This window comes from Drosophila persimilis, unplaced genomic scaffold (genome assembly GCF_003286085.1).
Source record: "Drosophila persimilis strain 14011-0111.01,24,50 unplaced genomic scaffold, DperRS2 tig00000002-arrow-pilon, whole genome shotgun sequence".
In the NCBI taxonomy this organism is placed as follows: domain Eukaryota; kingdom Metazoa; phylum Arthropoda; class Insecta; order Diptera; family Drosophilidae; genus Drosophila; species Drosophila persimilis.
The window spans coordinates 19502320-19528507 of NW_020825289.1; the positions used below are offsets into that span (position 1 = coordinate 19502320).

General features: G+C 47.9%; 6 protein-coding genes across 9 annotated transcripts; 4 read left to right on the forward strand and 2 right to left on the reverse strand.

Moving 5' to 3' along the window:
- Positions 1-2140: 2140 nt before the first annotated feature.
- Positions 2141-3351, reverse strand: LOC113565147. Its single transcript, XM_026986226.1, has 2 exons — positions 3301-3351; positions 2141-3245 (listed from the first exon to the last, which is right to left on the reverse strand). The coding sequence occupies exons 1-2, from the start codon at positions 3346-3348 to the stop codon at positions 2175-2177; spliced, it is 1119 nt and encodes a 372-aa protein (XP_026842027.1). The 5' UTR covers positions 3349-3351; the 3' UTR covers positions 2141-2174.
- Positions 3352-4129: 778 nt separating this feature from the next.
- LOC6592236 (calcium release-activated calcium channel protein 1) lies at positions 4130-20805 on the forward strand. Of its 3 annotated transcripts, XM_026986300.1 has the most exons (4): positions 4130-4959; positions 12809-13284; positions 18236-18403; positions 19603-20805. In XM_026986300.1, exons 2-4 carry the CDS (start codon positions 12865-12867, stop codon positions 20140-20142), a joined length of 1128 nt encoding a protein of 375 aa, XP_026842101.1. In that variant the 5' UTR covers positions 4130-4959; positions 12809-12864; the 3' UTR covers positions 20143-20805. The 3 variants fall into 3 exon arrangements, with proteins under 3 accessions (XP_026842101.1, XP_026842103.1, XP_002017587.1); XM_026986302.1 differs by lacking the exon at positions 4130-4959 and having other exon boundaries at positions 12598-13284; positions 18251-18403; XM_002017551.2 differs by lacking the exons at positions 4130-4959; positions 12809-13284 and having other exon boundaries at positions 16131-18403.
- On the forward strand, positions 7506-9584 carry LOC6592239. The gene has a single exon (XM_002017554.2). It carries the CDS (start codon positions 8383-8385, stop codon positions 9313-9315), a length of 933 nt encoding a protein of 310 aa, XP_002017590.1. The 5' UTR covers positions 7506-8382; the 3' UTR covers positions 9316-9584.
- Positions 13291-15871, forward strand: LOC6592237 (trypsin I-P1). Of its 2 annotated transcripts, XM_026986303.1 has the most exons (3): positions 14287-14375; positions 14588-15096; positions 15153-15871. In XM_026986303.1, exons 2-3 carry the CDS (start codon positions 14611-14613, stop codon positions 15498-15500), a joined length of 834 nt encoding a protein of 277 aa, XP_026842104.1. In that variant the 5' UTR covers positions 14287-14375; positions 14588-14610; the 3' UTR covers positions 15501-15871. The 2 variants fall into 2 exon arrangements, with proteins under 2 accessions (XP_002017588.1, XP_026842104.1); XM_002017552.2 differs by having other exon boundaries at positions 13291-15096.
- A 235-nt stretch (positions 20806-21040) lies between the features above and the next one.
- On the forward strand, positions 21041-21670 carry LOC6592235 (MORN repeat-containing protein 3). Its single transcript, XM_002017550.1, has 2 exons — positions 21041-21455; positions 21525-21670. Exons 1-2 carry the CDS (start codon positions 21041-21043, stop codon positions 21668-21670), a joined length of 561 nt encoding a protein of 186 aa, XP_002017586.1.
- A 14-nt stretch (positions 21671-21684) lies between these two features.
- LOC6592399 (protein three rows) lies at positions 21685-26183 on the reverse strand. Its single transcript, XM_002017548.2, has 3 exons — positions 25827-26183; positions 24769-25767; positions 21685-24717 (listed from the first exon to the last, which is right to left on the reverse strand). Exons 1-3 carry the CDS (start codon positions 26142-26144, stop codon positions 21808-21810), a joined length of 4227 nt encoding a protein of 1408 aa, XP_002017584.2. The 5' UTR covers positions 26145-26183; the 3' UTR covers positions 21685-21807.
- Positions 26184-26188: the final 5 nt, after the last annotated feature.

Consider the following 26188-nt stretch of genomic DNA (forward strand, 5'->3'; position numbering starts at 1 on the left):
AGATATACTATACATACACTCGTATGTATGTGTGTATGGAGTGCAAAAGCTGTCTGTCCAGTAGCACATAAGTTTCGCTTCCGCTCCCCTGCTTATGCTTAGACCTTAGGTCCAGGGCAAGTAAGAGTTACAGAATCTATCTTTTAGAACCTTTAATTCTATATATAAACACACCCTAGAGATACATGTATGTATGTTTGTCTTAAGCGTTTACTTGTTGAATATAAATTGTACAATTATTTTTGGATAAGCCCACACAAAAACAAAAAAACAAAAGCAAAAAACCAATCGTTTGTTCTATATTTCTGTTTCCAAATCTCGTAACTCGTTACCCGTTACCTTCCCTCTACTATCCGGCCCACTCTGTTATGTTATATATAATTAGGATCTCTGAAAGAAAAGAAAAAAAAGGAATAGAAATTTGAAGCGAAAATTACTTTGACATTGTCCAAAAGAAAAGAAAGCATAACTATCCGTAACTTTAGGGATACACATAGCGATAAGTACACTCTGCAATAAAACATGTTGATAAAAATCGTAGTTAAGTCCCAGATAAGGCAAAACAATATCGAAACAAAACCACAAAAAACAAACAAAAAAAACACGTTGAAGCAAATTTGTGTGCATTTGTTGTAAAACAAACAAAAATATCTAAAAAGAAAAAAGAACAATCTCGAGAAACTCGTGAAAGTTGATTCAAAACTCAAGAATGGAATGAAAGAAAGCAAGATCCGATTGTAGCACCATGCAATAACCGACATTCGATTATATATAAAGAGATACACAGTTACAGATATATATGTATACATACAGACACACATATGTATGTTTATATACATATGTATGTAGGAATAGTATATCGCATAGCATGCGAATGCGTTTACAATCTTTGTTTGCCATAATTAACAGTTTAATTTAATTAACGAAATGTTTTGCGTACAATCCAATCTAGGCACAATCCAGGCAGGGGGATTGCGACCGACCTGCCTGGTGCCACGAATACTCCGCATCGATTGCTACCACTCTGAACAGTACGCGTTCAATGCTCAATATTATTATTATTTGTTTATTAATTGTAATCCCCCTTCCACTTCCATTGCTACTGCTATTTGTACTCCACTCTCTCACCCTCGTCCCTCGTCCTCCCTCCTCAAACCCCCCTTACAATGCTCTCTTTCTACTTCTTTGACTTTGACTGTCTATGGGAGTTTACAGGGTAATCGGAATCGCAATCAGAATTCGAATTCCCGTCTTTTCCCCACGACAGTCGAGGTGTTGTACATCACAATTTGTTTTTAGTTTTAGCACTTAATTCTAAACGTACTGTACTCTATTCAAGATTATACAATATTATATTAAATGATACGCGATCAGATGATATGATATGATATGATATGATACGATACGATATGATATGAAATGATGAAGAACAATCGAAAATCTTGCCGGAATGTTATAAATCTTTATGTTTAGTTTATTGTAACCCCTAAGTTCTATGCTCTTTCTATATATTGTATACAAACACATACACATATATTTTAAAAGCCAATAATTTATTTTTTGTTACTGTTGGAAACGATTCCGCGAAAAATAGAAAAGCAAAAAACCAACAAAAAAAAGTGAAAATCAAACTGAAACTGAAACTGAGAACAAGTGGTACGCACTCCATGGATCGTGTGAGAGGCAAATGTCCAACTTGAGAATGACAAACGAACAAAATAAAACAAATTGTACAATATAATTATAATGAATACACAAAATTTAAATAAAGAACAAAAAGTAAAGCAATTATGCTTCTGTGAATGCTTCCACGTGAGTTTAGTTTGCTGAAGGAAATGCATACGAGTATGTATGATTCCTTTGCTGTATCCAGTGTGTTCTTATTCAAATAACTGCTATCAAAGTGTCTACGTCCTTGGGGTTTTTGGAATTGGAATGGGCCCCCACAAAAGCCCCGATAATCCGACCATGGCAAGAATATTCTGTGCCGCCACTTGCTGTGCCCCTTCCCAGCACTAGGTTGAGAATTTTTTTGTAGCCTGTATATCCTTTATGGAGGTGAGATTCTCCCATCGGTGGTAAATCCACAATAAAAATAGAAATAATAAACATCTTACGTATTTAACTATTTATGTATATTTGTAACAATGAGGTGACCAACCATTGGCATAAACTTATTTGCCACCAAAACCTGGTGCGTGTGTAGAGAAATGCCCCTGTTGGAACATGGTAGCTCCGTGGTAGTCGCGATAGAAATAGCTGATCTGGTGCAACGGATACTTTGGTATCATGTACTCCATCCGCATGTTCCGCATAATGGCGCAGTTAATGTAGTCGGACCACTCTCTGGTATCGTTGGTGTGGCACATCTCGGACAAGCCAAACGTATAGAGCTCCTTTCTGAGTGGCATAAAGATGGGTCGCTCGTTAAACGTCTTATTGCGGACTCGCACCTTTAGCCAGTCGTATACTCTGGGGACGTTGTAGAGGGTGGACTTGCCCCGGCATACCTGAGTAACCCCGACACGGTCTGGTATATATTTCCAGTTGGGGTTATCGGTTAGAACGGGATACCACCAATAAATAGTCGAGTAATAGCCGGCGGTGCCTGGTGCCCATGTGCCAGCTACTGTTCTGGACCTTTTTTGTTTTAGTTGGGGGGCTTTTAGAAGGTCCTTGAAATTAAGGCCGCCCCAAGGATTCACTGGCCAACTGTCGGTGGTTTCCTCAACCCTAAACATTTTTTTGACAGCATCAGGAGCTATTTTAGCGTCAGTTTCTTTCTGACTAATACTAGTTCTCGTAATATTATTGGTACTATTTCTGGTATGATCGTCATTTTTGGGCCCAACTCTTTGGTCAGGTTTCTTAATGGTTTGGGGTTCAGGTAACCTCGTGCCTGATTTATGGTCCTCCTGGAAGGCTGCACGAACTGCAGGCAACTTTGTGCCTGATTGATGGTCCTCCTGGAAAGCTACAGGAAATAGTCGAATGATCCCATCGTCAGACTCGGTATTATTTGTTTGTCCACCATATCCAGAGATATTGGAGGCCACCACCAGATCTCTGGCTGTCCCCCCCGTGGATTTGGTTGACATCATTTCCAGTTGGATGGCGTTGGAAACCCACGACTGGGTGCGTAAGTGTGACCCAGACTTGTCCAGGCTGTTGTTGTTGTTGTTTTTGTTGTTGTTGTTTTTACCACTCAGGAGAGGGGGCATAGCATGCACAATAAAAGGCATCACCTGGAATTACAAACCGTCTTGGATACACGCGAATGGCTTTGAACGGAAAACTTACGCTAATTAGGCAGCCGATGCCAACAAACACTAGATAATTTTTCTTCATCGTGTTGTTGTGTTAGTTTTATAATTAATAAATATAAAAACAAAGTATGTTTTCGTATTTCGTTGTTCGCTCTACAGCCGATTGAACTATACTAGAAGGCATGTTATTGTTATCGAAATCTATATATTGGTTGATTGGAAAGGCCTGGAGATCGAGATCCCCTTCCATCTACTGTTAACTAACAGAAAAAACATAAACCCTTCCTTACAGTTTCGTTTCCTTTTTGTCCAACCGTTCAATGGAATCAATGTATCCGCAGAACCAGAGATTAAAGATGACGTGCATCATCGTGCACACAGTTAGGGTGACTATGAAATTTAATAACATCGAGCGAATCGAAAGACCTAATGAATCAGGATGGTTTTACAACAAATACGATATGATATTTAGAAGGCATTGAAAGCCGTTTTGAAGTTGAAACCACTAATGCAAAAGCAAAAGTTTGATTTTGTTGCACAGTGTTTTTAATTAATAGAAGTGCATTGTTGCAGCCGTCGACGCCAGCTGCGCTGCCTCTGCCTTTAAGTCTGCTGCTGCGGGTTGAGGCAGTCGTCTTTTTGTTGGTGGTTTCCATTTTTCGTAATGGTATGTAAAATAAATGTTGCATTTTAGTTTTTTGTTGCCCAAGTGTTGTAATGTTTGTTGTAACAAATGGCAACAGCATCGGCGGCAGCAGCAGCAGCGGCGTCAGCAGCGTTAGCGGCAGCGGCAGCGGCACCGGCGTTTATTTACGTTGGCTCTGCTCTGCCACTCCGTCCATTCATTCACAGCTCTCGGCGATGGACGAACGTGTGCGCGGTGCTTGGCTGTTCGTAAAATAGTGTTTTTTTTGGTTCTTGTTTTGTTCTTATTTTTGCGTGTGTGTCATTCTTGTACTCTACGGATCTCGCACTTATATATGTGCATACAATTTATTGTAGTTTTTGCATATTGCTAAGCATCGCAACTGATTTCTTGCGGGCACCGGTACCTCCCCCTCCGACGCGGCTTAGTATCTCATTTGCACAACAAACCATGTGCAAATATTTGGCCTGCCCGTTGACTACACTAAAATAATCAGAACAGCACATCGCGGAGAACGAACGGATGACGGACGCGACGGGACCTGTGCCTGTGCCTCTGCCCGTGTCTCAGTGAGGAACTATACCCACATACACGAGTACAGAGATAAAGATGATCTCCTAATGTCAGCGGAGATAACGAAGAGACCATACCATGCATAAGCAGCTCGTTCATTCCCGGTTCCGAAAAGAGTGACAAGCTCCCAGTGAAGCCAGCCAGCCAGCCAGCCAGCCAGCCAGCCAGTTACCTGTCTCGTCTGCTCTGTGCCGGTCGTGGGTTTTCTGTGTGTGTTTGCTGTTTGTTTGCTGCTGCTGCAGTTACAGAACTCGTAAGCTTGTTTAGAAAGTGTCGGGTTGAAGGCGGCGGCATACCATACCCGTAGAAAGTGCATTAGCTGGAAGCCAAACAACAATCCATGTTAGCCAACTAAAGCGTATCGTTATTCTACATATCGAGCTGTAACAATAAACAATAATTTAATCATCTAAAGCTAATCAAGTTACACACTTGTGCAGACACGGTGCGGCGTTACAGGCGGTACGAACACAGGTGAGATTTACAGTCATCCCATTCGGATTGCCTTTCCCTTTTCCTTTACCTTTCCAATTGCAAACACCATTCTCCAATCAGATGCACATTACATTTTCAATTCCAAGCTACTTAAAAATCCAATTGACAGTTACACTTTCGCTGGAATTCAACATATGTATGTACAATATATACAATATCTACAGTATCCACAACTTGTGCAAGTACTCGAAGCCAATTACAATCAATTGAAAAGGGCGCGCGTGCCATTGCCAGAACAGATCACAACAGAACAGAACAGAACAGAACAGTACAGAACAGACCATTATAGAGCCCGAGAAGAAACAGGGCCTTGATACTGTTAGTTATAGGGTGACCTTCTGACACGCCACCTTTGTACTTTTTCCTGGTATTTGCGCATTGTGTCACTGTAACTGTAATAACTGTCATTGTTCTGAAGAGAGTTCTGCTCGCTGTGGGCTCTGGTACCTTCCGTGCTGTTCCATATCGCTTGCATCACGAAATTATGGATTAGATGCAAGGGATTCTCTGGGAAAATAAAGCGAACTCAGATTGTTCCGTAATTAAATCGAATTAATTGCTAATCTCTGGATCGGAGCATGTCAAAACTTCTGCCTTCCCTTATCTAAATTTGCCTTTGATCGGGACTGGGGCTGGCCCATTAGATCTTGAACAAAGTTCTGCCTCGTGCCCAAGACGGCATTGCTATTTCTCCCCTTTTTTATTTAAAGCCATTTCCTAGCAATGATACAATCCCATTGCCGCCAACTGCGATCATATTCAAACATTCATTAAAAATTAGTTACTTACTCCAACAGCAATAGAGGATTAATTGCACAACGTTGACTCCTCCCCCCACCTACCCGCCTACCCCCGCCCCCGCCCCTCTGATACGGAGCTTGCAAATTAACTTAGAATGCATAACAAATTAAACAAAACAAAGTTAGCCCGAAACGATGATCGTGATTCATCGCTCGTGGCGTGGATTTATGGACCCGTGAAAAGTGCCTGCCCTTGGTACTTGTACTCGTACCGTACTCGTATCTGTAGACAATTTTGAAGACTTGTGTAAATTGGCTCTGCGCCTGTTTGCCAGCTGTTTGTTACACTTGGACCTTCGTCTGAGTCTTGGCCTCAAGATACCTGTTGATACAACCTTTTCTCAGGGGTTTGATCGCAGGCGGGTTGCCTGAGCGAACTGTGACGGCAGCAGGTTAAATTATCAAAAGTATCATTACTCGTCCCGCGCAACAGTATCCGCAAATCGGTGGCTGGAAGATACGATGGTGGGGCGGATATCGAGGCAGGTATCAGTGGGTATGCATTTCTCGCATTCTCCGGAGAGGGAGAGACGAAGCCCGTAAGCTCGCCTCGGCGAAAGCTGCACTCGCAATACAATCAGCTGTGGGCAGAGCAGACGCTCGTCGAGCTTCCGCGAGAGCTTTGGCACCGTGGAACGGGTTTAAGAATTTCCCTTGTTTGTGTTTACCTGCTGCCCGACTCTTCCGCATGCATCTGTCTGGACCGAAAACGGTCGGGGCGGGAGCCGGGCGGGGTATCAGTAAACAGGGGCAACATCAAAAGTCTCCATTGATTACACAAGTCGTCACCCTGGGCCATAAAGTTTTCCAGGTATCATCTGATCATCCGAATCTCTCGCAGCAATTAGATAAAGAGATCTTATGACCTCAATAGCTTAATGATCGGCAGTTTAAGGGCTGTCCGGAATCAGCGAGCCGTAAAAAGCATTTAATTAACCAAATACGCCGGGAACGTGCAAACAATACCAGAGATGACTTCTTATCGTGCGAGAGAAGCATAAAAAGATACAAAAAACCACAGAATCATATCCACTATCTTCTATACCTTTTTAAATTTACTGGATAAACCCTTTCCTTTCAATGTCGTCTCTCTATCTGGCTCCGATCGTGATGATTTTTATGTAATAGACAGACAATAGCTTCATATAAAATCCCCTTGAAGAAACATGACTAAGAGCATTCGAATTGAAGATAAAACACCTAGACAAATATTAAGGTAAACTTTCCGCGGGCCCCATTGAAGCACATAAGAATACAAATGTTGTGCTGCTCTAATTCGAATATCTGCCATAGCATAGTGCCCAATATACCCTACAGGTACTGTACAGGTATTGGGTATAGAAAATGCCCATCAAGTGAGTGCACGAAGGTTTTTCCCCGACGAGAGTGAGACAAAAAGCGAGCGAGAGAGAGGACGACTCGGAGCCGGAGCCAGAGCCAGAGCTGGGTTAACCGCAAAGCGCTCTATTCTGTGTGCTTTTAATCAAAAGTTTAATAGATTGGCGTCGTTGTCGTGCTTGAGGAAATTGCCGACTGGCCCGCAAAATAATTACAGCAACAAGAGACAGAAAGAGAGAGAGAGAGAGTGGTGTGAGTGGAGCTCAGGCGAGAGAGAGTGGAGCTCTCTCACCCCCTTCGGTTCTCCCTCTGTCGCACTCCGCTGCGAAAGCTCTGGCTCTGGGCTTCGGTTCGACTGGGCTGGGGCGTTCCGATGGGGAATTGTGATTTCAGTTTCATTTTTGAAGATCACTTTGTGCGAGGCGGACGCGAGAGAGAGCCAGCGAGCGAGCGAGCGTGCGAGCGATCCACGAATAAACACCACACTACGGAACAGTTGACTGTATATGATTAATTTGTGTACTTAATACATAAATAAATATAATTAAATAAACCAAGCTGTGCAATCACATCGGCAGCCGCCTCCCAGTGGCACAAGGAAGAGAGTGTGTGGAGTGGAGCCAAAGTGCAGTGCAGGAGAAAAACGCATCCCATTCGAATTTCATTTTGAATTCCTATATTCGAGCGATCGCATCCATTCCGTTCGATTCCAATATCAATGTCAAGTGGATCGCGATCACTCGGAATCCGGGGTCAGGAGAGCGCTACGACTGATTAACACTCCATCTCCGGCTCTAATGAGCGCAAAGCAAACGCAAACAAATAAATAAGTAAACAACGAAAACGGCAAATTAACAAAAGCGAAATCGGAATCAAGAAGCAGAGGGAAAAAATACGCGGAATATAGAAAAACACGTTTCCACAAAAAGCGCATAAACGGCAACAAATAACACAAATTGTTGTCGCTTTTGTGGCTGAACACGCGTACGCATTATACGTTAATCGGAGAATATCAAATCGCAGGGAGACACCAGACGTACAGCTCCAACAGATCAACAGATCGCGCCCCAGTCTGTGTGGCTGTTTTGGGACTAACCCTGATTCTGACTCTTACCAAATATGAGCAGGGGCTGCCTGTCGGACCAGTTGCTGTTGTAACGTAACCTGAGCAGCCGTGACCGAGACACCAAACCGCGTTAAGTGGAGACCAGACCTACATTCACCACACACTCGTACCACCAACATACTCGTACGTAGTGCGGCCATGGAACGCTCTCACAGCTGCAGCAATTTCGAGGCCAGAGTAGGGCCGGGAGCGGCACTGGCTATAGCGGCCGGAGGGGCAGCAATAGCCGGGTCCAAGGAGGTGCCTCAGCCGAAGGCCCACGCCGGCAGCAGCGACAACCTGCCGCTGAGCATCTGTGCCAGCTCCGCGGATCACTTTCCGCCTAACAAGCCGTTGCGCAAGCGCAAAAAGCTGCAGCGCCAGCAGTCGGCCGTCGATGTGGACGACCTGGAGTGCGATTGCGCATATGCCGCCGATCTAGAGGAGAATGCCGACCACGACCAAGACATCGAAAACGACCAGGACAAGACCAGCCTGGACGCCTTGCCACACTTGCCCAGCCACTTCGCGCAACAGCAGAGCCCCGCCCATGTGAGCATGGCCCTGCAGCGCCACATCTCCATTTCCTGCAAGAGCAGCGGCCTGCGACGCTGTCGCTGCCTGCGCCACGAGGAGTCCTTCGACTCTTGCAGCACGGCACCGGAGCTGAGTCCGCAGGCCCAGCGCCAGCACCGATTCAGTAGCCTGCTCTTGAGGGACAGCTCTGCCTCCGTGCAGTCGGACTCCAGCCGGTACTCGAGCGTGGACAGCCTGCTGGAGTCTCGCAAGCCGGATCCGGAGGCCATACTCATCAACCTGGGCTTCGGTCCCGTCGGCTCCGAGGACATGCTGTCGCGGATACCGAAACGCTTCCTGAAACCCTCCCAGGTGCCGGGCATCGACACGGAGGCGTTTGTTCAAAGACTGACCCTGGCCAGTTCCTTGGCAGACTCCAGTGTTCTGGGGTATCGCGGACTCATCGGCAACCCGGACATGCCGCCCTCCTCGATTGTGGCCAAGATCATGGAACGCTTCGAGGTGAACCACCATCGTAAGAAGTCAATGGGTTCCATCGACCATCCAATACGATGATTCGCCTAAGCCAGAAGGACTCACCATTCCAATCCATTCCATTATAATCTTCTACTATTAGTCAGCCAAATAGGGGGCTCTACGTTTAAACTTGCAACCCAGCGGGGGGACATGTGATCATTGTGATGTCTTATCTTGTCCATAGTCCTTAGAAATGCCGCGTACTTAGCTGTGTATTATTGTACCAATCGATGAACCAATGTTTTTGTGAACTATTGTAAACTCTAGTTAAATAAGGATTAAAGAGAATTGTATTTTATTTTATTGTATCTGCAAGTCTTGTACTTCAAACAGGTTTTTCTGTATTGGAATCATCTCAATCAAATATTATCTGAATTATTGTGCATTTCTAGAAGTGTTCTGTGTAAAAAGATTTTACAATTTTGACTTTAAAATCATTGATTTGTTTGGTTTGATTCAGAAAACTGTTTCTTGCCGATTCCTGTAGACACCTCTTTTCCATTTCAAATCTCTGAATGGGTCGCTTTCAACTCTAACAGAGCTTGGTGTCTCCAGTGGAATCCTAAAATTAGAAATCAGCGTCACTTTCCGTACGCTGTTTGTTCATTTTGTAGTTGAACAAATTCATTTGCGATACGGTTCCACGATCGCATTTCCATACGTACTCGTACAATATATCTCAGCATTTCTGTACGAGTGTATTGTTATCGACAGTCAGATTTCTGAGAGAAGGTTTATTAATAGCCGATGACTATGACTTGGCGTCTTTTGGGACCTCAAGGGTTTGGAGCCGAGAGCCGAGACCCAAAAGAACGTGGACCCAGGGCGCAGGGATTATGTACATTCTGTGCAGCGATCGTTTATTGATTTCAATTGCCTCTAATTGTTTACATTCATGGCCTGACGACGAAGCAAACTGCGCCACTGGCACCCGGAATCCAGCACGGGAGCACTGCATGCCTTGGCATTAGCATTGGCATTACCTCATTCCGCACACGTTTGGGGGTTGGGTTGCTTGACTTGACCCCAAACGGCCTTTGCCGTGCGCCAAACAAACAACCGCTTCTCCACTGATAACATAACCGATAGCGTTTGCGCACATTTGTAACGCCTTGAAAGTGCCACAATAACTTATTGAGAATCGTGTGGATGTGTGTGCGAGTGGGGGAATATCCAATAGATAACTGTTCTGGGGCACATGACTCTCTATCTATGTACCTATCTACTCGTATGGGCTGTCGGGTAGGCTGTTTGCCAAATTAATTCTCAGACAAAGCAAAGCAAGGCAAAGAGAGAACACTCAAAGAGGCCGAAACCGCGAAAGCAAAGCCATTGCCACCTCTACCACCATGGGGGGGCCCAAGAGCAAACACATGGATATGTGGATGTGCGTGTCTGTAGTACAGTTGTACAATAACACAAATGCAAGTTCAAGGTGCGCCACCAACCATAAGAAGAGATGCATTTTATTATAAGTATATATGTATTTTGGTATATGTGCAGCAAGAGGGGCACGAAGCTATTGCTGCTGCCACTGCGCCCACACCCGGAATAATGTGAAAGAAAATTTGCAAAGCAAAACACAAGAAACAACAAATTCGAGAAAAATTGAAATGTGTGTCACAGCTGGCGGGCAGACAGACCAACGGGCAGACGCACAGACAGCCGGACAAACAAGAATGCATTTAAATTGTGTTGAAAAACAATTTAATTAATTTATTTCTGTGTGGGCGTTGATTAATTGCTTTATCGGTCAATAAGATGCAGCCGGTTTTGGCAGAAACAAATTATGGATGGTGTGAGCATTAGAAAGAAAACAAAATGAGCCCTGAGTACTTTCAATAGTTTAAATGCCTTAAAAATCAGATCAACATTATAGTTCAACGGCTGCTGTGATCAAAAATTAAATTTCCGTTAATTACGAGTTTTCGCGGGCTGCTTATCGGAGCTTATCGGACAGTGCTGCCATGTGCCGCATTTCAGCGACTGAATTGAGGTGAAAAGAGTCGAGAAAAACGAGGTGAAAAAACAAGAAAAAAAAGATTTGAAAATGGGGTCAAAATTTGACGTTGTCGCTGTCAAAATTAAAACATTAAAAAAAGTTTGTTAAAAATAAGGTAAAATGATTATATTGTATTTAAAATAAATAAGGTATGGTACCAAGAGTATATTTATATATAAATCGCCAGCTTTTCCAGTACTGGATTGTTTTAATTTAATCTTGCACAGCACTGACAATGCCGCGCTTCTTAAATTCAAATCTCAATTTTGTAAATTTCAACTGGACGTGTTCCCGACGGTCTGGTGGGCAAAGTATAAAGCATCAAAACAGCTGACAATACACAATATGTCATTATAATCATATATCACCTATTTAAGTAGGTTTCCTTTAGGTTCAGTTCGAAAATTACGCACTAGTGAGTTCTATTACCGGGGCTATCCCGGTGATGCCAATGAAGCGTGAGAATTGGCTGCATCCGAGTGGCTGCTGGTCCGGCCACCCGGGATGCATTGTCGATGGTATTGGCTTTGGCTCGTTGGCCAGTGTCGCTGTAGCGGCTGGCCTCGTCGTTGGAGATGGCTGCTGACTTCTTGAAGTTGGAGTGACGTCACGGCCATCGTATGGGGGCAGCGTCACTGGTAAGGCCTCCAAATTTCGACCATTGAAATTTGTTTTTTTTTCTGTTCTTAATTTTTCTGATTTTTTTTTATGTGATTTGTTTTGTGTTGTTCTTTATGGTTTTTGGCTCGTTCTCCAGGAAGAGCTTCAGTATCTTCAGTCCAAGGAAGGAAAGTTAATGGAAGCTGTCCGAGATTTGTTCGAAGTTCTTTTGGTGCGTGTCCAGTTCAAAGATAAAAACAAACAACACGATATGATCAGCCATCATCTCGTCAAGTACACCCTCCCGATGAGGAATCATCTCGTTGTAATCAGGACCATGTCTCTATCATCGACCGTTAGTTCGTCAATGGCATCGAAGTTCATGCCACAGTTCGACAATTCGTTCATGAACTCCCGGAGTTTGCGGAACTTTAACAGATTTTATTTGTAAACAAACAGTAAACCAATAAAAAGAGTACTTACAATTATGTCTTGTAGTGCTGTACGCTGAGCTAGGTAGTAATATTAAACCGAATTTCAAAATCGAGTGATATTAATAATTCGTCGTTATATTTATATTTTACGGTATATTTTTGTAATGAGACGGTATATTTCGGTATATTTCTGAGGGTCGGGCGGTATATTTTACCCATAAATCCGTCACACTGTTTATCACGCGCTAGTGTATTTCATGCAACGAAAACAACAACAACAAAAAAGCAAAACAAGCCGTACAGTACTTAATTTTCCCGTGTGCATTTTTTGTTTGTTAAGTTGCTCTCTTCAAACCGACCCCCGACCGTCCCATTCGTACTTAATTTAAACATTATAGTTTTCTCGTGTGTTTTTCCCGACCGGCCATTGTTACTTGCATCAACTAACATCGATTTCCTTACATTTGATTCATGCAAAATGGATTTCTCTGCGAAGACAATAGCTGAGGCCGCTGGCACTCCGTTTGGCAATATCTGCAACATCTCGACAAGATGTCAGTGTGGACCACATCCAACGCAGGTGGCCTAGAGACCCTGCCCGAGTCGCAGCAGCTGCCCAAGCACCCGGCCCAGGGAGCCCAAACTTCAAAGACCTCAGCCAGCACGTTTTTGCAGTCCCAGCGCCAGTCCGGCGGTCCCTTGAACTTGAATTCCGCCACGTTCACCACCGCCAACACAGCTCATCACTTCCAGCACGTTGTGGCCGCAGCAGTAGCAGCCGCCACATCCGTAGCCACCGGACACCACCAGCACCAACAGCAGCAGCACCATTACCACCACAATTCCGGCGGTGCCAGTAGCAATCACGGCAGCAGCCCCACCAGCAGCAACGGATTTAAGCGCTCCAGCCTCAGCAACTCGCTTCTGCAGTTCCCCCCACCGCCGCCCCCATCGGGCCAGAGTCATCCAAAGGTAAGTCAATAACAAATCAATCTATCCTTCACTCTCGCCTTTCCCCCATTTACATTCCCCATATTGCTATGGAAGCTATGGCCGATCTCCGACGTACTGGCAATCAATCGCGAAAAAACAAAATCGGTACGAACTGGTGGGGCGACTTGCGGGTGGCGGGTGTCTGTACATGTTTCTAAAATCCGAATCTGGCACTGGATCTGTGGAGGGGTGGGGGGTATGGCCTCTGTTTCAAGTCGAACAAGATCCCACACAAAAACACACTGAGATAAACACACACACATACTACCGCGAGTGCGTGCAAACAGCGCTTACCTTTTGCCTACCTGCTGGAAAAATTATTGAACGGTGCTTAGAGCAGCCGCCATGGCGTCACAGCCCCCCCCCCCTTCTCTCTAATTGACACCGCGAGAGCCGCACTCGTGCACACCCTGCCCTGCCCTTTGTCTTTTGTCATCGCTTATTGGAACTTTGTTTGCCAACGATAAAGAAAAAGCCACAAAAAGTGGGCCTGCTCCTTGGGCGGCGACTGTAAAATGGTAAATGGTGTTTGCATACGTGTTCCGTATGATACCGCATTGAAACCACAAGCGAAATGGAAAACAAAACGAGATTAAGAACAAGAATTAAACACCGAAATATCCACATCAGCATGCCGACATAAAACCTTCCGTTTCGCTGTTTTTATCGAGTTGACTTATTTTTACACGCTTTAAATTTTACATTTTGCTTCGTTTTGTGTTCCTCAGCGGAAGTCAAGTGCTCCCCCGAAACAAGGGAGTGGGCGAAGGTGATAGGAGACGGAGAGAAAGACACACAGGCAGACAGAGTGCAGATAGAGAGAAAGAGAGGGCAGTCGTCTGCTGATAAAGACAGCATCGAATACGGGGTGACACCTCGTTCAGTTGGAATCGCAAAATATGATTAAAAATACGAACATTTATTTATTTGTGCAATCCACAAAAGGAATCAATTTTCCATCTAAAAAGTTCTCGAACGCGAGCTACGTAGTGTTCCAACAACATCAACAGTCGAGTCTTTAATAAATTGTCCTCATTCATCAACAGTCGCGTCTAGTACAGATTCTGTTGGTAAGCATCAACAGTTGCGTCTGTGCAAACGTGTCTTGCTTGGTTTCGCGACTGAAATTCTTGTGCCAGTTTTCCTTTAACAGCATCACCAGTCGCTTCTAGGCAAATATGCCATCGTGTTTGCTATAGATGATCCAATACATTTCTCTTTATCCTTTCCGGAATTGACAAAAACTCTGTTTCTTGCGATTGGAAATCGAAAATGAGGGCAGTCATCCGTGTGCTACTGTCTCTGATGCTCTTCGTGCCTGTGTTCTGTGAAATCCGGGTTATAGACAGGAATCCATCGGTAGCTTGGGATCAAGATGTCCAGGATGATTCCAAGTTCGTAGTGTCGATTCGCACTGCAAAGCCAATTCGGTTTTGGGGCGACAACCACTTTTGCGGCGGGTTCATAATCACGTCCTCTTGGGTTGTAACCACCGCTCGCTGCGTCTCCGTGAGGCCTTCCAGCTCCTGCTGCTACCCCACTCAAAGAAGAAATCTGATGGTGGTGCTCGATACCATAAACCGCCTTGACGAGCCAGTCAGTGAGAAGAAGATTGCCGTGAAGAGGATTGTCCTGCATCCCAAGTACAGAGCATATTGCAATGACTTGGCCCTGCTGCAGCTGAAGAGCTTTGTCCCCAGGAACCTGCACTACAGGCAGACGATGCTGCCAGAGCATGAGATGCCAAAGAACGCAACCTGCATAACCTTGGGTTGGGGAAGGATGTACACCGTGAGTGTGCAGATCATCCTGCAAAGAATATCCGTGTGACTGCACCTCCTCCACAGGACGGACCCATTACGAACGAGATGATGAAGCTGATGGTGTGGACGAAGCCCGAACTTAATTATCAGAGTAGCTGCTCCTTTCGCAACAAAACCATCTACGCGATCCGCAGTGATGGATACGGGAACACAAGCCAGGGAGATCTGGGTACTCCGCTCCTCTGCAATCATACGCTGTACGGGGTGTTGGGACTGCGGAAAAAAAGCCATGAATACGGACCCATGATCTTCACCAACATTTACGATCACATGAGCTTTATCGAGAGTACCATAAGCGCCAGCATACCCCGTCGTGGCTCTGGCCTCACCCTGACCCTAATCCTGACCTTGTCCAGTGTTGCGAGCCATTGATGAAGATGTGAATAATGATGCTGGAGTGTGGGTTCTGTTGCTGGCTGGTGGTTGGGTTAAGTGGGTGCAATCGATGTGGATTTTAATTGGATCGAATCGAATCGAATCGCTCTTTGTTCAGGGTTCAGGGTGTCAAGGGACATGTGCCCAGCAGCCCCTGCCTACCCCTTCTAACAGCCATGGAAATCACTCGAATCTATCTCTACTTCCCCCCATTCATCGATCGATCAGGTAGAAAATCGTGTAACCGCTGATGGATCGCCAAGAGAGCAGCAACCCCAGCCACCTCCCCGAGCACCTAGCAGCGCCTCCGCAGTCGTCGAGTTTTGTTTTGTTTTCGCAAATTTTTTTTGTTTTTTCTTTCTTTTCCTATTGGTAGTTGTTGTTGATGTTTCTATAGTCTTTTTCTGTTCTGTCTACAACGCTCTCTCTCTGTCCCTCTCTTGCTCTCTCACCATAAATGCTTTCATTCGAATGGCATTAGTAATTCGATTGCCATTATTGTTGTTGTTTTTTGTGTCATCGCAGGCCGCCGTTTGAATTGATTGTCGAATTTGAATACCTCGCCGCCGTCGTCGTCATCATCAGTGTACCCGCTGTCGTCGTCGTCGTCGTCGTCGTCGTCGGCGTCGTCTCTGCTCTGCTCTGCGGCCTGCTGCCTGCTGGTTGCGCTTCGTATCAGTTAGTTAGTAACTTTTGCCGCCGTCGCTGCTGTTGTCAACGTCGTCGCACAAGCTCTGCCCCAGCCCTGCGTCCAAGGAACACGTAAGAAGAAAAGGAGGCACACCCCCGCTAAAGGCAGGCCAAAGAGCGGCCACGAATCTCACCTGAATTAAATGTATCGAAAGCAGAATTACTTTTCGATCTTTTCCCGTCAGTGGTTGCGCACTGCGCGGAAGTGCTGATGTTTCTGCTTCTGCTCGTGCCAGGTGCCATTGCCAGTTGCCCCGTCGCCTGTTGCCATTGCCGTCGCGTCGCGTCGCATCGCCTCTTCTGCGGTGCCCTGCCTGCTGTCTGTCTCTGTGTCAGCGTTGGCCGCCGTTGCAGCTTCCTCAACATCCGTGTTTGCAGTCGGCAGTCGGGATCGGTAGTTTGAACGGAAACGTACGCAAAGCAAACGACTACGCTGCGTGATGACCTTGTCCGTGAATGTGTCTTGAACTCGGACTCGACTCGGGGTATCCGTAATACACCTCGTACTGAATCAAGTGTCGCCTGACCTGTCAGTGTATGCGTGCCAGCAAAGTTCGTTTTATTGACACACGAATTTTACATTTCATAAACCCATAAAATGTTTATAAATAAAAAGTAAATATTTTAACGCACTGCAGCGCAAGATCGGAGGGATAGAGAGAGAGAGATAGAGAGCGAGAGCGAGAGCGACCGAGCGGCAGCGAGTGAGAGGCGTGAGGAGAGCATTTCGCCAAGTTTAGTGTGCCCCAGACCCCAGTCTCTGTAGTTATTCTGTCAGTGTGTGGGTAATTGCTGATCAATTGTCATGTGCCCCAAAAGATCACACACCAACACAAGCACACTCTGATGTACACTGTCGCGCAAACAAAAAACATTAACAATAGCAAAAGTAAAAGCAATAGCAAAAGCAGAAGCAGCAACAACAAAAACACATCAATGGGAAGCGCAAAATCAACCAAGTGAAACGGAAATTTAGAAAATAAACCCAAAAAGATTGAAAACTTGAGTGAAACAATTCCGATCCGATCGAATCGAAGCCCCAGTGGCCGTTGCCTGTCCGGAAACGAGTGACCCTCCTCCGATAGAGTCATTAGAGAACCGCCATGACGGCAGTCTGATCCGGAGACGAACAGAGCACCAGTACGGAGACAACAAAGCACATGCCGCCACGGCCGCTCGAGGAATCCTTCCCGACCAAACCCCCTCGCCGCAAACGACAGATGCGGCCCGAACAGGAGCCGGGCCATCACCCGGAGACCCAGACCCAGGCGGAGAACGAGGACGAGCAGCTGCTGCCCTCCACCAGCGTCAGCAATAGCAACAGCAACAGCCATGCAAACACCAGCGCCAGTATCCGGAGCGACACCTACTCCAGCCTCCGCTATACCCGTTCCAATCTCAGCCGCAGCAGCCTTCTGCTGAGCCACCAGCAGAGCTCCTTCGATGGCAGCGCCGCCACCACCACGGAGCGCACGGAGAGCAGCGAGACTCTGGACATGCTTCCCCTGGGCAGAGGTCGCTCCCAGTTTCATGCAGCAGGCAGGTGTATGGGACAAATGCCGATGAATGCGCCGATGCGGGCGGGCCAGCCCTCGGCCCTGGCCAGTGCACTGCATGCAACGGCGAAGCTGGCGGCCAGCGTAGATGCATATACGGCGGCGGCGACGGCGACGACGGTTCCCTCTGGCCACCTACCGATCACCGGACCCGGCGCCGACTACAGTATGTGCGACTCGTGTCGCCCATTGCGCTTCCACAGCCAGAACCCCGGCCAGAGCTGTCACATCCACAGCAATCTCGGCAGTCGACCCGTCCACTCGGGCCCGAGTAGTTACGTTGGATCGTCGCGATATCTCTACCACAATTTTAATTCGAATTCCCCACACGCGGGCTCGGGACGCTTCAACGCGCAGAGAGACACCTCTCTCCCACCTGCGGCAGGTCCGCCCCTGCCGTTACCGTTACCACTGCCGTTGCCGTCAGGGCTAGCAGCTTCCATATCACCGCCACCATTTCAGTTTCGCACCTTCCAACAGAATCAGTCTTACCGCTTTCAGCCGCGCCAGCACCGCACCGGCAGCAGCAGCATGTCGCAATCCGGCGAGGATCTCCACTCGCCCACCTACCTCTCCTGGCGCAAGCTCCAGCTGAGCCGCGCCAAATTGAAGGCCTCCAGCAAGACATCGGCCCTACTCTCCGGCTTCGCCATGGTAAGTCAATAATATTTATATTTCTATGATGCATTCAGTACTCGACAGACAGGATAGTGTATAGGAATATTGCAATGAGTTTGTGAATCCACAACATCATATAGAAAGTTATTCTTATAGAAAAGAATTAGCATTTGTCCCTTGTTCCGTTGTGAGAACACATCACGCGTCTGTACATAAACGTAATTAGATCATAAACCGTATGTACAGCAGGGTCAGAGATTCTGGCAGAAAAACACCAATTTCCTAGACGGTTTCTTGGGTGAAATCCCAACGAAAATAATAGCCACAACGAAGTCTGTATACACTGTGAGCGTTATAAGCTTTCCAAATGTGATGGGAAACTGGTTTGCTATGCGAGTGGGAATCTAAGCTGTAATTGGTTCCATTTCAATGGTTTACTCAAATGATGTGCAAGTGCTAGACCGAGCTCAGGAATATACAAAATAATAGTAGAGCATTATGATTATATTGATATTGTAAAGAAATATAATGGTTTTCTGTACATTCATGTGTACCTTCTAAACATAATTAACTTTGACTAGAGGAAAATTAGATCCAATTAATTTTTTGTTAAATTTATAGTCTCTATCTTTGAATTTTTCAAACAATTCTGCCAGCTATAGACCATGCATTTATTTCGGTATGGTTTCGTACCCACTAATCGGGGGTATATAGGGCTACCTACAGTGATCGAAGGTCTTCCAACCAGGCAATAGATCTCGCTGACAGAAGGCGGATTCCCACCATATTCATTGATAGCCAACGGCAAATTCTATTATAAAATCGAAAGATGAATATTATAGAATTAATCTACGTTAACAATCTCTCAATTTTTGGAATGTTGTTTTTGCAACAACATATTTTTTACTGTTTTCTTAAAAACATTGGGTATCCTCTGCTCCGCCACTATTTTGACTAGTTTTATTTTGTATATTTTGAATATATTTCACATGTTTGTGCACCTAGGTAGAAGGTGAGAGAGGGGCAGATCAGATAAATTAACCCAATGAGATACTTATTATATAAACAAATCTGCTCGCGCCAGCAACACTTGCCAAAATGTTGAGAAAGATGGCTAATAATAATAATAGGAGGAGCATTGCCGCCTGAGAGCGGCGATCTTGGCAGAGTAACCCGTAACCCATCCACGACTCTCACTAATCTCCCGACCTCTGCTCTTTTGCGTCCCCCCACAGGTGGCGATGGTGGAGGTGCAGCTGGACCACGACACAAAGGTTCCGCCCGGCATGCTAGTGGCGTTCGCGATCTGCACCACTATGCTGGTGGCCGTGCATATGCTGGCTTTGATGATTAGCACCTGCATCCTGCCGAACATCGAGGTGGTGTGCAACCTGCACAGCATCTCACTGGTTCACGAGTCGCCGCACGAGCGCCTGCACTGGTACATTGAGACGGCGTGGGCATTTTCGACGCTGCTGGGATTGATCCTATTCCTGCTGGAGATAGCCATACTGTGCTGGGTAAAGTTCTATGATCTGAGCCCGCCGGCGGCCTGGTCGGCCTGCGTGGTGCTGATACCCGTGATGATTATCTTCCTGGCTTTCGCCATACACTTCTATCGGTCTCTGGTGACGCACAAGTACGAGGTGACGGTCTCCGGCATACGGGAGCTGGAGATCCTCAAGGAGCAGATGGAACAGGATCACCTCGAGCACCATAACAACCATAATCGCAATAACGGCATCCACTACGGTGCCGCCGGCGACATCGTTTAGCAGTATCAATCGCGAGAGGATCCCACGAAGCAATAAACCATCTCGGCGATCCTTCTCTGAAAACTTAACGAAAACAAAAAGAAAAGAAAAGACACTTGCGGCAGTGGGCCAGAGGCCTCGCCGTCAATCCTCAGACTAAATAAGTGAATATTTTGTAAATTTGTAGTTGATGCAAATTGTGATACGCAGAAGGCAGTAGATTTTTATTATACAAAAACAGTATGAGTACATATATTCTAAAGGATTGTGCCCCGAGCAATGTTTCTTTATGCTCAAGACCTTTACACATCGTAACCCCTGTGTACTCATCGCATGCAATGATGAAAGACCCAAACTAAAGCAATACTACTTTCAAGTTTAAACCACTGTGTTGACTAAATATTCCTCAATATTAGCTTGTATATTTGTTGTAACTAGTTGGCGCGCCCGCTAATATCTGTATTGTATTTTAGTGGTATGCCATCGCTCGCGATGCCAGACCCAGACCTCATCCATAGCGCAGTCTTCCCTCGCCCACGTAGTGTGTAAGAACCCAATAATTCGAACCGAACCAGATCGTGTTAGCCCAAATTTTGATATTGATAGGCGAATATGTAAGCGAAATTGCGCTGTAATTTATACACGTACGATTAAACGATTTTTTTCTACCTATATTTAACCGAAGCAAGCGATTTTCTATTGCCGTTCCCCCCGCCTGACCTCCTTCGGGTCGTTAGGCTTGCGTGCCAGGAGCGACTGGAAGAGCGACTAGCTAACGAGAGTTGTTGGATGGGGGAAAACGGAGCCAGGACACATGGTTGGGGTTGATTAGAAAAGGGACACCGCACGCACCTCAGGACACGAAAGAAGAGCGCAGATGACAAACCCAAAGCGGGGCTGGGGCTCAGTTGTCTGCAACATGTCGTGCCATGCTGGTGGCGGCAATGGTGTTCGAAGCCTGCGCTATCCTGCCGGAGGACATGGCCGCTACCAGGGCAAGTGGCTGAGGAACCAACACCACGGCTATGGAGTGAAATCGAGCCGTCGTGGATTGGTGTACGAGGGCCAGTGGCAGCGGGGCCAACGTCATGGCTACGGATCCATGCGGCGCGAGTCCCCTGATGGCCAGGTGCATCGCCTCTATGTGGGTCAGTGGCGCCATGACAAGCGCAGCGGGGAGGGAAAACAGTACTACGACGATGGATCCGTCTACTTTGGTCAGTGGCAGATGAACAAGCGGCAAGGACGCGGCATACATTGGTATGCGGACGGACGCGTCTATGTGGGAGAATGGCTCCAGGATGCCATGCACGGACGGGGCGTCCTCTTCTCGGGTGAGTCCTCTAACAAAATGAAAAGTTCAGTAGAATCCTCGTCGATCCATATGTTTCGTCTGTGTTCAGCAAACGGAAAGCGCTATGTGGGAGAGTTCCAGGAGGGCTGCAAGTCGGGCGCTGGCTTCTTCTACCACGGACAGAATCGGATTCAGTTTGGTCAGTGGGTCCAGGACATCTGTAAGAGCTCGCTGATGCCCGTGCTCAAGCAATAAGAAAATTTTAGACATTCTCTGGAAGGTCGATCTCCTTGCCATAACGTTTATAAATACACAATCAAATGGAATAAGGACAAGCTACAAAAAACTATTAACTATAAACTATTATAAATCTAGGCACGTGTCAGCTCTGATCAGTTCCTTTGTCGCCGCCTAAGGCTAACTGTCTCCTGCTGGGGTGCAGGCTCCGGTACCTTCCGACGTGGTCGTCCCCGCGTGGTCGCTGGCGTTTCCTCGATTTGCCTGTTGCGGGCACGAGTGCTCCTTGCATCAGTGGTCGGATACCGCTTCACTGTGGCTGCCGTCGAGGTGGAAGGCGTCTCTTCCATGGTATCGTCCAATTCGATGATCTCTGGTACTTTTAGTTGGCTACCAACTCTAGCGGAGCGTGTCTTTGTGGCCTTGGCTGGCACCGATTGGGATCGTTTCAGTTGAGAGGGAGCCGGAGTCGACGCTGAAACCGAAGCAGCATCGTCATCGCTTATCTCGATCGCCTGGCAGGCATTCAGATCCACATGATCCGATGGTGGCGTGTTCTCATTGCCGCTCTTGCTGCTACTGCTGCTGCTGTTGCTGCAGCCGATGGGGGGTCGCAATTCCAGCTCCGTGTATATCTTGAACCTGGGCGTCTTTCTGGCAGAAGATTTTGCCTTGGTAGACCCCTCAACAACACCTTTCCTGCGTTTATCCTCTGGCGAAGTGTTGAAAGCGAGGGCTCGCCTAATGGTCTTCGCCCTCGCTTTGCCAACGGGATGCAGCTCCAACCGGGCCGTCTTCAGCTGGACCATGAAGTTGAAGCTATAGTTGATGTCCGCCGTTTGGTACACTGATTTGAGACCTGCCTCCGCATAGCTGAGAGCCTCCTTATGCTTCTTTCTGAAGCGAAGATAGTTGAGGTGGTAGAGTTCGTGCACGAGGAGCATGGAGCCAAGTGTGGCGGTGCGTACGGGATCCTCCTGCAGCCAATTGCCTGCCCCCACGTAGAAGTCGTCCAGCTGATCGTTCTCCCTTTTCAAGAAGCTGAAGCGGGCATGGAGACATCCCACGATAAAGTAGATACATTGCAGCTGCATGCTGTCCCGTAGATGGGGCGGCGTCCCTTGCTTGCTCACATAGCGCTGCAGCTGATGGCTGGTGGGAATTGGCTCGTGCATGGGCAGAGATTTGATTGTGGCCACGTCCAACTGGTTCTGCTTCCTTATCGGCTCCACGAGCTGCATGAGCAGCATGTTGCTGGTCAGCTCGCTCATGGCATTCACCTTGAGATCTTCCTTGGAGGCGATTGCGGGGACGTATTTGGCCGATGTCTGCTCCACCAGCGTTCGACTAAGCGGCTTGATGGCGAGCAAATGGTCCAGGAGACGCAGCTTGGACTGCGCCTGGTCCAGGTACTCCATCTGCAGGTTCATCCAGAGCCACGAGATGAGCACCTCAATGGTCCGCAGGGCCATACCCGACTGCAGCACCAGGTTAAGCATGGTGCCGTAAAAGGCGAACCGCTCGGTCAGCCGGTTGGCCGCACACTCGGTGCTCTCCCGCACGAGGTCAGCCAGCAGCAGCTGCAGGGCTCCCAGGTCCACGCTGGACACTGTGCAGTAGTTGCGCACGCTGTCGACCAGCGTTTCGAGCTGTCGCAGGGGCGTCGGCCTCCTAGGCAGGCTGCTGAACCGCTTCTTCCGCAGGTACTCCAATCGAAAGCGAACTGTCTGGATTGTGATCTGCACAATGTCGCTCTTGCCAACTCGCTCATCGAACTGGGCGCGCAGCTCCTCGGCCTGCAGCAACAGCAGCTGGGCGTGGCACAGACAGTCCTGCCGCGCATAGTAGCTGGCCATGTGGCAGAGGCATAGCATCACTATAGTATGTTGGCGCTTAAAGAACCATCCGTTTTGGAGCTGAGGCCACAGATCGTCAAGCAGCTCCTGAGCTCGATCCACCTCCTCGGAGAGTTGGAGCTGCTGGTTAGAATTCAGATGGTCTTGTCCCAGGAAGTGGGTCAGGGCTCGCAGGTAGGTGAATCTCTCGTCCAGCATTTGCCCAATCCTGAGTATCAGCAGCCAGGCTTCATCGGCCTGCGCCATGTAGCCCATGGTGGACAGAGCCATGGCTGCAGCAACTGCATCGTCGATCAGGGCTTCCCAGTCGATTGGTGTATCGTCGCAGCCGAGGGGCTCTTGGTCTGCACGTTCGAAGAAGGCCGCGAAGCCAGCGATGGCCGATGTGGCCAACTCCACCAGGCAATGCTCCCGCTTAATGTTGAGCTCCAGCAAGTTATTCTTGACGATTAACTCCTCCAGGCTGTTCTCGGCCGTCTCCTTGATCGAGAACTTGGTCTTCTGTGCCTCCAAAGCCTCCAGCAGCACACTGATACTGGTATGGCCAATGGCCAGCTGTTGCATGCGGCTGAGCGGTTGCTTGAGGGCCGTGCTGTGCAGCTGGGAGCGCAGTTCCTCGCACTGACGCACCACCTCGCTGTCGGTGCGCATCTTGCGTGCCAGGAGAGCCAGGTGGTAGTCATTGTGACGACAGCGTAGTAGCGACTGCAGCAGGGGTACGGGCGGCGCACTCAGGAAGTGCAGCACGGCCAACAGATCCACATCGTATAGCTGTTTCGTTTGGGCGGGGGTAAGGGGGTTGGGCATAGGACTGGACTCGTGCCACTCGTAGACGCACTTCTCCTTATTGGCATTGTGGTAGTGGACGAAGAGCTGTGAACGCAACCGCGAGGGATTCGTTAGGGCCGCAAGGTAGGTGGACTGCAGACGGTTGGCCATGTCGGAGCTCTTGCAGTGGACACTGGCTTTGTAGATTCGCCGGAGCACACTAAGCATATCCTGGCTGGTGATGAGCGGTCGTAGATGTTGCAAGGGCTCCAAGAAGGCCAGCACAAGGGACATTTGTTCGGGACACGATACCTTTTCGGCCACGAGTGCCAGTAGACGCACAAGCTTGACTAGCTCCATGGCGGAGGGCCCCAGGCACTTCATGCTCTTGGCCACGTCCAAGGTGTAGCCAAGAATGCCCAAGAGCGGCTTATAGGGTGCCTGAAGAGAAAGCTCATTAGGTAAAAGGTTTTCCAGCTGTGGCAGACGTACCTTGTCCGCCTTCTGCTCGGTCGTCGGCTGCCAGTTAATGTAAGCTTCTAGGGCGCACATCCCGAAGGAGAGAAGGCAATGCCTGCGAATGCTTTTACAGGCCTCGTTGGAACAGCTGGTCCCCAGCGGACTCCTCACTACGTTCACCGCCAGCCCAAGGCAGCCATGCAGCAGTTGGAAGTGGGCGGTGTATACCTCGGGACTGTCGTCGCCCTCGAGCTGCTGCCAAAAAATTTCTAAGGGAGGCTTGTTGCTGCTCTGATGAAGCAGCGTCTGCAGGCGCTGGAAGAACACCAGCAGGTCCATGAACCACTGCTCTTTGGCGTGCGTCGCGCCCTTGTGCTCGAAGAAGTAGACGAACTTCTTGCACAGATCGATGTAAGTCCGCTTGAAGTCCGCTGTAGCCTCGCGCACGTACAACAGCTTGACGTAGTAGTAGAGGAGCTGGATGGAGTAGTTCTGCGGCGAGACGTCCTTGTACAGGTCGCGACAAATGCGCAGCAACTTCAGTGCCAGCTGTTGTTCGAGTGGCGCTTCTATGGAAAACATATCGATCTGCACCAGTGCCAGAACCAGGCCCAGATACTCCGTGAATTGATTAGTCAGCTCAGAGCTGGGTGTGGCCCAGCTGCAGCTCAGGAGCTTGAGAAGCGGGTCGTACATTTTCGTCGTGCTCTCGGGCGGAAGGGCGCTCAGGTACTTCAGAAAGGCTTTGCTTCGCTTGCTGAACAGGGAATCATTCAGCTGGACCAGGAGAGCCGCATTCTTTGCCACTTTACGCTGGTGCATGGTGTCAAAGAGGACACCCATTGCCTCCAAGGCGTAATAGAGTTGATCTGTGGCGGCGAGGGGCAACGTCTCCTTCTGCATTTGCAAGTGAATGCCATTGAAGTGCGTCAGATGGATGTCCAAATAAAACTTGTAATCAGCCTCCTCTTGCAGGCGGCAGGGCTGCGATCGGATTAGGCCGTATATTTTCTGGCATTCCGTCAGGGATCTCTGCGAAGCACCCGTACAATTAGGATACCAGCTAGCAAGCATTTGGTTCTTCAACTTACCTCCTGACAAAGCCCATGATGTATGTACCGCAGGCTCGTTAGATGAGCTTCCCACAGGCTCGGCTTCTCCTCGTAGGGCTCCACGTGAGGTAGCATGGTGGCCGCAATGCCGCAGTAGAGATCGGCATGCTGGTGCAGATTGTCCTTCAGGGCGAGACACAGCTGGCGCAAAACGCTCAACTCATATCTGAGCGGAAAGGAGGCGTCGTTTATCCCGATGCCCTTGCTGAATTCCTTGAATTTCAGCTCAATTGTCGTGGCGGCTGCCTTAACATCGGATCGAGTGCCTTTCAACTGTTTCACTATATCGGCAGACATTTTGTCATTCGTTCGATTCGGAATTCTTACATTAAAATAAATTG

Coding starts and splice junctions, on each gene's coding strand:
- LOC6592239 (XM_002017554.2), top strand. CDS start 8,383: ATGGAACGCTCTCACAGCTGCAGCAATTTCGAGGCCAGAGTAGGGCCG.
- LOC6592237 (XM_002017552.2), top strand. CDS start 14,578: ATGAGGGCAGTCATCCGTGTGCTACTGTCTCTGATGCTCTTCGTGCCT. Junction 15,097..15,152: donor GTTGGGGAAGGATGTACACC/GTGAGTGTGCAG, acceptor CCTCCTCCACAG/GACGGACCCATTACGAACGA.
- LOC6592236 (XM_002017551.2), top strand. CDS start 17,354: ATGCCGCCACGGCCGCTCGAGGAATCCTTCCCGACCAAACCCCCTCGC. Junction 18,404..19,602: donor TACTCTCCGGCTTCGCCATG/GTAAGTCAATAA, acceptor GTCCCCCCACAG/GTGGCGATGGTGGAGGTGCA.
- LOC6592235 (XM_002017550.1), top strand. CDS start 21,041: ATGTCGTGCCATGCTGGTGGCGGCAATGGTGTTCGAAGCCTGCGCTAT. Junction 21,456..21,524: donor ACGGGGCGTCCTCTTCTCGG/GTGAGTCCTCTA, acceptor GTCTGTGTTCAG/CAAACGGAAAGCGCTATGTG.
- LOC6592399 (XM_002017548.2), bottom strand. CDS start 26,144: ATGTCTGCCGATATAGTGAAACAGTTGAAAGGCACTCGATCCGATGTT. Junction 25,768..25,826: donor ATCATGGGCTTTGTCAGGAG/GTAAGTTGAAGA, acceptor GGTGCTTCGCAG/AGATCCCTGACGGAATGCCA. Junction 24,718..24,768: donor CCGAGCAGAAGGCGGACAAG/GTACGTCTGCCA, acceptor CTTTCTCTTCAG/GCACCCTATAAGCCGCTCTT.
- LOC113565147 (XM_026986226.1), bottom strand. CDS start 3,348: ATGAAGAAAAATTATCTAGTGTTTGTTGGCATCGGCTGCCTAATTAGC. Junction 3,246..3,300: donor GCATCGGCTGCCTAATTAGC/GTAAGTTTTCCG, acceptor TTGTAATTCCAG/GTGATGCCTTTTATTGTGCA.